This window comes from Dipodomys merriami, unplaced genomic scaffold (assembly GCF_024711535.1).
Source record: "Dipodomys merriami isolate MVZ:Mamm:240054 unplaced genomic scaffold, mDipMer1.0.p SCAF_16, whole genome shotgun sequence".
NCBI lineage: Eukaryota > Metazoa > Chordata > Mammalia > Rodentia > Heteromyidae > Dipodomys > Dipodomys merriami.
This window is the reverse complement of record NW_027202937.1, coordinates 19569200-19581228: the sequence shown is the minus strand read 5'-3', so window position 1 is coordinate 19581228 and position 12029 is coordinate 19569200. Positions and strand designations below refer to the sequence as shown.

Sequence of the window (12029 nt, the reverse complement as noted above, 5' to 3'; positions counted from 1 at the left end):
GAAAATATTCTGTTGTATATAAAGTACATTATTGTAAATTCATTTTAGAACTACAAAGACTCTGCCTCTTAGAATTCACCTTCAAACTTCTGCTCATGGCAGCTTTTATCATTTAGTAACTCCTCCTCTGGAAGTTTCCATTGACTCAGCTTTTGGGTTTTGCCCCTATGGTACCCTATCCATGTCTATACTCATTACCTTTCAGGAGGTTGAGATCTGATGATCAAGGCTAAAAGCCAGCTCAGGTGGTAAAGTCCAGGAGTCTCTAATCTCCAGTTAACTACAAAAAAAAAAAAAAAAAAAAAAAAAAAAAAAAAAAAGAGCTGTGGTTCATAAGGTAGACTGGCAGCCTTGAGCAAAAAAAGCTAAGAGACAGCATGCAGGCCCTGAGTTCAAGCCCCAGTACCAGCACACACACAATACACTGTGTTGGATTATTTGACTTCTAATTTATTTAACCATTTTCTAAACAGCAGCATTGTTAAACGCAGAATCATACAATGATCTATAATGCATGTTTGTGTCTGATTTGTTTGAATTTACTTCAAAATCAATTGAACCAGTTTGGGGGAAGAATTAATTCACTGAAGGTCATCAAAGTAGGGCTAACCAAGGATGGTAGAATTCAAAGAATTCTAGATAGATGTTTTAAGCATCTGTATCATTGGTGCATGTGGATGGTTTTAGTAGATAAGCTGGATAAATAAAACATTACCACTATTTCAACTATGTTCCCATAGACAAGTTGGCAATGTTTGAGAAACTGCTTAACTGACAATATCAGAAGGTGCTAGATAGTGCCCATGTAACTATCTGCCAAATTTTCTGTATTATAGGTTGTACATTTCTGATAAGCACAGAAGAATAGATAGATGACTAAGTAAAAAACATTTTCAGCAAGTCATTTTGGTATCATATGACGTCTGCCCACAAGCCTTGATGATAATATGTTTATGGTTTTGTAATGTCAAAGTAATTGTCATATTTTTCCTAACAACAAGCATTTTACTCATTTTGAAAACATCATGTTGATAATCATATATTTATGTTGGTTCTTTTAAAATGTTAAGTATGGTTATACCAGACTGAGTATTAATGTATTACAAACTTTTAGAATTTTTTGTCAACTATATTTTTAATATACTTAATGTTTTTAGTACTTAAAATTACATATTTGAGTTAATTCTATTCAAGGGGAAATAGTCGTGACAACAGTTCTTACAAAGAAGAGATTTTTGTTGATTATTATTTCTTACTTATTACCTAGAATTAACAATGTTGATAATGTCCAAAATTAAGGCAATCCCTCTTTAATATAAAAAGTCTATGCTTTTATTTAAGGATTTGTTGCACCTGTTTTCCTAGTCAAAGGAAAAAAAGTGAGTTTTTATTTTACAGGCAACAATTTAACACATAATATGAAGTTCACCAACACTGCATGCAAGTCCAAAAAACAATGATAAATGTGTGGAGGTCAAGAAAATGTGCCAAACATTCTTCTTCAGGGAAATTATTTAAACTGTCCCAAACATTGTATCAGTGCTAAGGAACCATGACCTACAGATCAACAAAATGAAAAGTCACTTTTTTTTTTCTCTCCTCTCAGTAAAGTCAGATTTAGTGAGATAGATCTACATTTGGTTTTCATTTTTTCATTTCTAAGTAATGAAGTATGGATTTTCTACATTTGGCAATATTGTATCCTTATTTAGGAGAAAAGAAAATCAAATTAAAACCCCTTCACTAGTATGAGTCTAGAAGCAGTGTTTTGCCATGAACAATTCTTAGCGATGATTTGCAATAATAATTGGACAAAGAAAGAATACAGCAAACAAATGCACATCCACAGATGAATTTTAAGTAATAATAATTTTGCCTCAAATTTTTCTACTAAAGGACAATGGTGAGCTAGAGCAAGTGCTCAGTCTTTCTGGCATCTTCATAACTATTTTACCTGCTACAAGTTCCTTTCAATATGACACAGACATCAAGGGACACTGAGTGCTATTCCATATGCACAAGTACATTTTTTCCTATTATTTACATACTGGCCCTCTCTTGGGGCTTTCAAGGAAGTTAATCCCTAGTCTCTCCCTGTGAATCCTGCCTCTTGTTGCATGGAGAAGCTGAACTGACACAGATTGAGCCATAGAATTTTAGGGAAACAAAATGTGGTACTCCGTGGAACTTTTTTGCTTCCTGTGTGGAAAGGACAATAGAAGATGTTTAATCTGGTTAGAGTGTTTATCTTTCTACTTAAGGAAAAATGGTAAGAGAAAAGATAGACCATCCCAAATAGGAAATATTGGAGCTTTTTTCTATTCTTCACACCAAAGCAGCTGCAAAGTTGGGGAAATCAAGGCAGCAGAGACTACAATGGAAGTTAAGTCCATTGTAGAAGCAAATGTACAGAAGAGAATTTGAGTAATTACACAAGGTTACAAAGCATTCCAGATCATTTCAGATCTTTCCAGGAGTCTTGAAACTCTGTCTCTCACTGCAGAATGATCTGAAACAGGATGAGGAATGGGTGTGGGTGTGGGCATAGTCTACAGCCATGATAACTGATATATTAAATCAAACAGGTCTTCTGCATGCTGGAGGGTATCTTTCCACCATTCAATTAATGCTTTGATCGATACCTTTCTAATAGCAACATGATGCAGAGTGAATAAAATGGTATGTCTATCCTTCTCAGGCCCCTTCATTTCTTCCATATCCTTTCCTGTCATAATGGATTTCTTTGCCTTCAGAATATATCTAGGAATAGACTGGATGTCTAGGAGTAGAACAGGTGGGTCAAATTCCATGTCTAGGTTTAAATTGTTAGGAAACTTTTCTAAGTAGCTTTCTCATTTTCCATTCCCATCCACCAGCCATGGGTGACAGTTCCAGTTGCTCCTTGTAATGACCAGCATGGTCAGCCTTGGGTTTTGCCAAGTATGTGGTGGTATCTCATTGCATTTTTTATTTGTATGCCCCAAATAATCAATAATCCCTATCCTGTGTGCAGTGCCATTTACACTTCTTCTTTAATGGGTTTTCTTGCCAACTTTTTAAATTGAATTGCTTGTTTTCTTATTGAGTTCTTAGGATTCTTTATGTATCTTGGTTATGTTTTTTTTTCCTATGCTTTGTTCTATGCTTTATGAATGTGGTGTTTGCTTGTGATGTTGTAGATCTTGCAAGTACTGACCACCGAGCTATATGTTTTAGATATAAATCCTTTCTGGAAGAAATTTACAAACTGATTCTAAAACTGATATGGAAACTAGGTGCCAGTGGCTCACATTTATAATCCTAGCTACTCAGGAAGCTGAGAACTGGGGGATTGCAGTTTGAAGCCAGCCCAGGCAGGAATACCCATGAGACTCTTATCTCCAATAAATTACCAAAAAGCTGGAAATGGAGCTGTGGCTCCAATGATAGAGCACTAGCCTTGAGCAAAATTAGTTCAGGGATAGTGCCCAGGCCCTGAGTTCGAGCCCCAGGACCAGCAACAACCACAAAAATAAAGTCACCCACTTGTTTAAACCACCGTCCTTTAAAATCTCCTGAAAAAGACGTTTTTAATTATCTCGTCCACCCAGTTTCATTTAATATACAGTGTCCACTTTCTGTATGCTTTTTCCTAAGGTACAGCATGCCAAGAAGTGATCAGTATTTCCAGCCACCCAAAGGTAGCACAAGGATGTCTGTAATGCGTTGTCCCTAATAAAGCAGCCTTGAGCTTGAATGGCTGCATTGGCCTGCTTCCTCTTTTGGAGCAAGGGACATTCCTGTTTCAGAGTACATAATGCTTTCTTATGCCCGAAAAGAATGCATGTGCCTCCCTCTGCCAGTGACCACTTACATCTAGAGAGTGACCAAAGCATGGGAACACATGTTTTTCTGTGTGTCTGAGCCCACCCACTGGTTCCCGGCAGGGCTTGGAGAAAGAAGTATCAAGTCCTAAAAAGGCATGTGGGTTGAATAGCACAATATGCTTGGATACCCTTGCTTCGTGTAAACACAGGGTAATTGTGAAATCTAAGAGCCTGGGTGTTGCAGTTCAGCAAGGGTCTGATTGGCGTTTAGAATGTCTCCCAGGATAGTGCCACAGATGGCTTTGTCTAGAGAAGGGGTGTGTACATGACCCTGGTCACCAGGGCTTCCTTGCATTTCTCCTATGAATGTTGCATCCCTGGTTCTCATTGAGAGGAATTTTGAGAGCCTCTAGCACTTCCATGGCAATGAGCTTCGGACTAGCTCATCTCATTTTCTCAGTTGTGAGCAAAGTACTTTGATGTAAACTGAAAAATCATGGACAAACTGAATTCCCTTCTCTTTGCAGTAGAAATAACATAGCTTATAAAGTTTACCCCAAATCTGGTCATTGCTGAGTAAACTGTTTTAAACTATCAGTGCCAAGGAGTCCTTTATGACTTTAGCTTTGACGTCATGTAAGTGCCTGCGTCTAAGAATACAAAAACATACATTGCGTAGCTTCTCTGGTTTCACGGGACAAAAAGCACAGGATCAGATTCCTTATTCTTACTGTATACCATTTTATGTAGGCCTTTACTTTTTTAATGTCTCCATGCCTTCCCATATTCAGAACAAGAACTACAGTAACAACCTTCATTTACTCTGCTGGCAGGATTTTGGGATCACATCTTTTCTGGGTGTACTTGATCAAGGGGGTAAGGGGATATAAACTCCTTTAAATATTCTGTCCATTCTCTGCCCCTCCCCACCACAGTAAGTCAGTCTTTCTAACTTTACGGTGTTATTTCTACGTCTTTATCTCTTTCTTTTTTCTTTTTGCTTATGTGGTGCTGAGGAATCGAACCCAGGGCCTCAGGCATGCAAGGCAAGCGCTCTACCACTGAGCCAACTTCCCAGGGCAGTCTTTCTAACTTTAAACCAGTCATCTAGAGTAGCTTCAACCAGATCTGCGATTTAGCAAAATTCGAAAACATGGATTGTTCTTTGTGAACAACATTTTGAAAACTTAAATCTTACTTTTTAATCAAGTTAGCATATGTAAACTTTCAGTATATGGGTGGGCTCTGCGCTTCTTAGCAGCGTTAAAATTTGCCAAACCACCAAAAAAAAAAAAAAACTTTGGGTTTTTAATTTGGAAGCAGTTTTTAAAATATAGGTAAGAAGAAAACCAACAATACCGAACATATAGACACATATCCTTTTACATGGTCATCTATGCTCATAAAAGATTTCTGTAAGATATAATATATAAGATTTATATAAGATGTAATAGTTCTTACCCACTAGGATCTCTTCTGCAATTTTCAATCTAAAAATCCCAATATTATCTCTGTGCATATTTATTTTAATAATGTCTCTTTACTTATGTTTTGTGAATCTTTTTCTTCTTTTATTGAAAAGGTGATGTTTGATTTTCTTAGTAAAGGTGGATGGAGACTATCTAGGTGGGAAAACAGGAATATGATAATGGCATTTGTTTCTAAGCAATTGTTAGAGGCAGTAACCTATAAGGATTAGGGAACGAACAGGGAGATTGTTTCATCTACCTGCGAAACCAACAGTAAATAGTGGTTCCTGATTTCGTCAGGAAAATGGAATGTACAATAGGAAATAGTAGTGCAATTGTCAGAAAGTATCCACACAGCTAAACAAACTACCTGCCTGGTGTAGGTATTTCAGTTCTGGGAACAGAGGTAAACAGGAAAAAAAAATGAAGCCTGAATAGAGAGTAATAGGAAAAAATTAGGTTTACTTCTCTTTCGCTCAATTATCCATGGAAATGAAGGCACCAATTTATGTCATGGATGGGAAGGGAGAAAATTCCTGGATTTAATTAATCTCCACATATGTCTAATGATGAATGGCTTGCAGGGTTAAGGCACTCAAAATTCATTTCCCCTTTGAGAGTTTTGATGTTCACTTCTTGTCTGAAAGCGCTCAATTTTTCTTGAAGGCTTGCACACAACACCCACTAGAGTTGGTTGTGCAATTTCTTTTGAACCTTTGATGGACAGCTTTTCCATTAGAAATCTAACACACACACACACACACACACACACACACACACACCCTTAACGAACTGGCTTTTCTTGCAGGGTGGGACCCAAAGAAAGAACTCGGGGACTGAAAATGTGAATGTTAATGCTTTGTGATCAAAGGAGGAGACAGTGGCCACTGTTGTCACCTTATTTTAAGCGGGGTAAGCCAATAATGTGTAGGAGGAGAGCCGATGGTCGAAATGAAGTTACAGGTATGAATTTTACATAGAACAGATTAATATTATATGCCATGGTGGAATTTTAAATACTCCACGTCCATGCATTTTTAATCTTTCCGCGCTCTAATTTAACGTTCAAGGCAATTGCATTTCTTTAGACCACTTCTCCATCAACATGAGCAAAAGAAAATCCCACCCCGATCTTGTTTTATTTATATATCTCTTCATCAAAACCTCTGCATTCGATTTGGATCTCTCTCTCTCTCTCTCTCTCTCTCTCTCTCTCTCTCTCTCTCTCTCTCTCTCTCTCTCTCTCTCTCTCTCTCTCTCTCTCTCTCTCTCTCTCTTGCTAAGCTTTAGCATTTTCTTTTAAGGCAAAGAAAATGGGAAGGCTACACATTCCATTCTATCATTATGGTTTAAGCAATTGTGAGGAGGCGAATAATGAGACGGAACGGGGACACATGCAGAACAGAACGAACATGCCTTCTTGAACAGTGAGTCTTTCTTAAGACACTGGAATCCCAGGGATGGAATGATGGGTGGCGGAGAGTCCCCGGGCACCGCTTTATTAAGTAAGAATGGCAGGCTAGCCGCGAGCAGGGCCCAGAAACTCCCCATAGCAGCCTAGGCCGAGGGAGCGTGAATTCCAGCCGCACATTCCCTCAGTTCTTCACAGGAACTTCTCTTTCTCTTTTCCCCTCCCTTGGGCACACACACCATCCTGGCCCGGATCCCACCCAGCTCTTTTTCTCAGCGCCCCTACCCACAGCGTTGACGGAATGGAGTGCCCTTCCCATTGGCCCGAACGTCATTCCCTGTGGTGGCACTGCCCTCCTGATTGGCTGGCCACTCCCGACACTCCCCCCGCCCACCATCCCTCCACACGGGTTGCCCGGTTCCCCCAGCCTCCGAGCACCGCCCGAAGCCCCCGCCCTCGCCACCTCCCTCGGCACACACCCGCCTGCGCGCCCAGCCTCCCCGGGGTTCGGCTCAAGCAGAACCCGGCCAGCGTGCTGGCCCCGCCCCTGGTCGGAATGGCCCCGCCCCCTGGTCCCGCGGCTGTATAAATAGAGCTGCGCGGCGGGCTGGGCGACAGTGTAGTGCGGGAGGCGCGGTTGTGATCCCAGATCCTGAGTGGGGAGTCTCGGGCGCGGGGAGTGCGGCGGCGGCGACCGGTCCTAGTCTAGGGACTCGGGTGGGCTACTTTCTCCTTTTTCTTTTTTTTCTTTTAAAAAGGTTTTCCCCTCCCGGTGCTTTTGATTTTGATCGCTCACGTCTCGGTTCGGGCCAAGTGTCGCCCGCGAGGCAGAGACTTCTCCCCCTCCCCCTTGCAAAGCCCGAGCGACCCCCCCCCCCAGTCCGATTGTTGGGGATCGGAATCGCCGGGGGCCGGGGGGCGTCTCGGTGCCCCACGCGCGCTCCGAGCGCCGGCGAAGGGAGCGAAGCCGACCGCGGGCGGGAGGGACCCGGAGCTCGCCTTGCCTTCTCCGCACGCCCCAGCGGGTCCGCTCCGGCAGGGCGCAGGGCGCAGGGCGCAGGGCGCGCGCGCGATGAAGGCAGTGAGCCCGGTGCGCCCCTCGGGCCGCAAGGCGCCGTCGGGCTGCGGCGGCGGGGAGCTGGCGCTGCGCTGCCTGGCGGAGCACGGCCACAGCCTGGGCGGCTCGGCGGCGGCGGCGGCGGCGGCGGCGGCCGCGCGCTGCAAGGCGGCCGAGGCGGCGGCCGACGAGCCGGCGCTGTGCCTGCAGTGCGATATGAACGATTGCTACAGCCGCCTGCGGAGGCTGGTGCCCACCATCCCGCCCAACAAGAAAGTCAGCAAAGTGGAGATCCTGCAGCACGTTATCGACTACATCCTGGACCTGCAGCTGGCGTTGGAGACGCACCCGGCTCTGCTGAGACAGCCGCCACCGCCCGCGCCGCCGCACCACCCGGCCGGGACTTGTCCCACCGCCGTGCCACCGCGGACCCCGCTCACCGCGCTCAACACCGACCCGGTGAGAGGCCCGGCGCCGGTCCCGGGGGCGGACGCCGCGGGGATCCGGGAGGGCTGGGTGGTGGGACGAGGACTATCTTCGGGCCCCGAGTGACAGTCTCCTCCCCCCCACCCCCCTCCTTTCTCGGGGCGCAGGGAGCTGCCAGCCGCCGGCTGGGTTGGGCTGGGCGGCCGCGGGTTGGGGCGATCGCGCGGGGCGGGACTAGGGGTTGTGCGCCTCTGGGGCTGTCAGGTCCCGCGGAGGGGGGGTGGGCTCTGTGGATGCAGACCCCGGGTAAAGGGTAGGGGTGGGTGTCAATAACCAGCCAGGTTTCCAGTCTGCGCCTGCTAACCTTTCCCCTGGTGTTCGGTTGCTGTTCCAGGCCGGCGCCGTGAACAAGGGCGACAGCATTCTGTGCCGCTGAGCCGCGCGGTCCAGGTGAGCGCGCATTTCCCGTCTCGGGTGGCCGATCACCGGAGACAGCCCTCCCAGAGGTTTCTGGGGCCTGGCATCACCTTCCTCTTTGCCCGCTCCCCCTTCCCCCGCCCCCTGCCCCAGCATTTCTGAGCGTAAACTCTCCTCTTTCTCTCTTTTCCTGCCACCCTTTTGGGCAAGTCTGCACTTGGCTTATCAAGTCGGGGTTCACTCGATAGAGACTAATGGGGTCTTGTCCCTCACCGCCCCCACATTCCTCTCCCGCTGACCTGCGTGTTCTGCGAATCTGCCCTACCTGCACCCACGCACCCCCCCCCCGAGGGAGGGCACCTTCTTGGGCATGGAAACTGTTCTGATGTTTCCCCCACCCACCCACCCACCCCGTTACCCCACCCTGCGCGCACTTTGACATGCATCGGAGTGGCTTCTCTCTCTGAGCTTTTCCAAGGGGCCCGCATTCTCTTCCTCCAAGCCTGGTCAGGCTGCGGGCTGCGGGCTGTGGTGTTGTCTGACCTGGTGGTTTGTTTTGGGTTGTTGATCAAGCATGTCTTGAGTTTGGTCGGTGGCGCCAGTTAGTCTACAGCAAGAAGGTTCACACACCCCCTCTATTCATTCCTCTTCCACAGGTGTGCGGCCGCCTGAGCCTCAGCCAGGAGCCCTAGAGAGGGAGGGGAAGAGCAGAAGTTTAGAGAAAAAGCCACCGGAGAAAAGGGAAGGAGAGAGGAAAAAAAAAATCAGCAAATCTAGAAACGTTTTCACTCGTCATTCCAAGAGAGAGGGAGAGGAAGGAAAAAAGAAATTTTAAAAAACTTTCATCTTTTTCTTTTGCACGTTCATAAACATTCTGCATTCGTATTCTCTTTTGTCTGTTCACTTATAACCGCTGTGAATTGTACATTTCTGTGTCTCTGGAGGTGCAGTTAAAGTTTTAAGCGTAAGCGTGACAGGACTGATAAATAGAAGATCACGAATAATCCGACCTTAGAAGGCTATTTTGTGACCAAGGAGCTCAATTTTTGTTTTGAAGCTTTACTAATATACCAGAGCATTGTAGATATTTCTCCTTTTTTCCACCCCTTTTGACATCTATTGTTTAAAATAGATGATTATAACAGGGCGAGGAACTTTCTTTTCCCTACAAGAATGTTACATATTGTATAGATAACGGAGTGACATTTCATACCATGTATATAGAGAGATGTTCTATAAGTGTGAGAAATTATATGCTTTAATAGACTACTGTAATTATAAGATATTTTTAATTAAATATTTTTTGTAAATATTATGCGTGTGTTCTTTTTAATCTATGGGGATATTTCTTTTTGTAATTTTTCTTTTTCTTTTCTTTTTTTTTTAAGCTTAATGGCAGAGCTCTTGATATCTTGAATGTCTTTTCTGTTTCGCTTGGCTTTTAGTATTTCTTCTTCCCCAGTATCCAGTATGTCATACTCTAACAGTTATAGGTAGTGATCTTGCATGATTGCATGAGGTGTTGAATCACAAAATAAACTCGTTCTGAGTCCATTCAAATGTGTTTTCTTTAACCTAGATTGAAACCTTTGTATCTGACGTGTACATGTTGAAAATAGATATTCATCAGTTTTAAAGTACAGGGTTTTATAGTGTAATATATAAAGAGTGTTTTGTTATTTGTTTTTTGAGGGGGGGGCTGAGGTCAAAATGGATTCTGAATGCTTTTACATAAAGGATGGAGAAATGCTTGGATTCGCACAGAGTTTAAAAAGTCTGCTGTTTTATCAAAGTGGAAAAATGTCACTCTTCCATTTTACATTAAGGCATAATGTCATAAAGTTTCATATCTGTACAGATTGTTTGAATCATAGAAATGGAAAATGTTCTCTGCTTGCTACCAAAGGACAAACTCTTGGAAAATGAATATTTTCTGCTCTTTCCTCCAAAGAATATTAATAGGCACCAGTACGAGAAAAAAAAAAAGGTGTAATTGCTAATCCTTCAAGCAGGGATAAAAGTCGATCTTCAAACATTAAGTAGACCAAAAATTCTGATGACCGCATCTAGATTATTTTTTTATAAAAATGATTTTCACTATAGTTATGTCAGTTACCGCTAAGCCACTGTCCAGTCCCTTGTGATGTGTAACTTTTACATGTGAAAATTAAAGTAGATTTATCTGTCTTATACTGTGATTTCTGGTCTCATTTCTTTAAAACTTTACATTTTATTATATTAAGATCCTTTAAGGTAGGTTATACTTCCTTAGTGAGATAGGATCATCCGTGTTTGTGAACATTATTCATTTAATGTAATGGGTACTTTACACACCAGTTAGATGGACTTTTTTAGGGTGAGCGAATTAAGTAGGATTTAATTGGGTGCTTTGTAAATAGTCAACTGTGTGTGTAACGTGGTCTGTTTGATTTTTGAAAGGAAAGGATTTGTTTCAGATTATACAAGAATAAAAGTCTTATAGACCCAAGGGACTTTTTATGAGGTCAAAGTCAAATATTTATATGAATATGAAATACCATGGTCCCTAGTAGTCCACTGAAGTGGCAATGTCTTAACAGAAATGAACACAATGAATGCCAGGGGGATAAAAAAAATCAATCAAAGAGTTAAACAAAATCTGTCTTATTCCCAGTATATTTTCCCCTTAGCTCTCTTAGTGATCTTGGGTATTTTTAGATTTTGATGTTGAACCTTATAAAGTCAAAGGACTGCTTGTTTAGATAAGGTGTGTGTGTGTGTGTGTGTGTGTGTGTGTGTGTGTGTGTGTGTGTGTGTGTGTTTTATAACATCCATTCTTGTCACACATCAAGAGGAAAACACTTAGAATGCTGCTGGAATCCCAAATCTGAAAAATTCTGAGGATTGCATTCTCTGTCATTAAAAAAGGGCACAATTCCTCCTTTTCATCTAGCAGTTTAATTTCAGTAGGAAGCATGTCACATGCGCACAGTTCGTTGCAATTGGACATTTGTCATGCCTGATTGCTGAACCCTACCTAAGCCTCTGGCAGAGTTTAAAACCTATAAAGTTGGACTCTGAACCCCAAAACAAATGGTTATTTTTTTTAATTTTTGAAGAGATGTTGTGCCTTAATTAATTTTGTATGTGGGCATACAGAATTACTGGAAAAAAAATATTGGAGATAACTAAGTTTCAGAGAGTTAAGATTTTCCCCCTTTGGCTACTCAAGCCCTATTTCATGTCTCCAAATAAACAGTGCTTATTAAGCAAAAATAATTAATACTCAGTTGTACAGGATCTTACTTTCCATTAAGTTGTTGTCTGTCCAAATGCAACTAGTTGGCAAAAATATGAGGCTTTTTCCCAAGTAGTTCTAGTTATTGAGATATTTTAACAAAAATAAAGCTGATTATCTCATTTAACTTGCAGACTTTTTTTGTATAGGCACAACCAAAGAACTA

The 12029-nt window shown here is 42.9% G+C and overlaps 1 protein-coding gene across 1 annotated transcript; it reads left to right on the top strand.

The window, feature by feature from the left end:
* The first annotated feature begins 7626 nt into the window (after positions 1–7626).
* Positions 7627–10776, top strand: Id4 (inhibitor of DNA binding 4). Its single transcript, XM_070024482.1, has 3 exons — positions 7627–8202; positions 8564–8619; positions 9243–10776. Exons 1-2 carry the CDS (start codon positions 7759–7761, stop codon positions 8603–8605), a joined length of 486 nt encoding a protein of 161 aa, XP_069880583.1. The 5' UTR covers positions 7627–7758; the 3' UTR covers positions 8606–8619; positions 9243–10776.
* Positions 10777–12029: the final 1253 nt, after the last annotated feature.

What these genes read in the sequence shown, in the direction of transcription:
- Id4 (XM_070024482.1), top strand. Translation starts at nt 7,759, where the DNA reads ATGAAGGCAGTGAGCCCGGTGCGCCCCTCGGGCCGCAAGGCGCCGTCG. An exon ending in CCGCGCTCAACACCGACCCG is followed by an intron (nt 8,203 to 8,563) that starts GTGAGAGGCCCG and finishes TTGCTGTTCCAG; the next exon opens with GCCGGCGCCGTGAACAAGGG.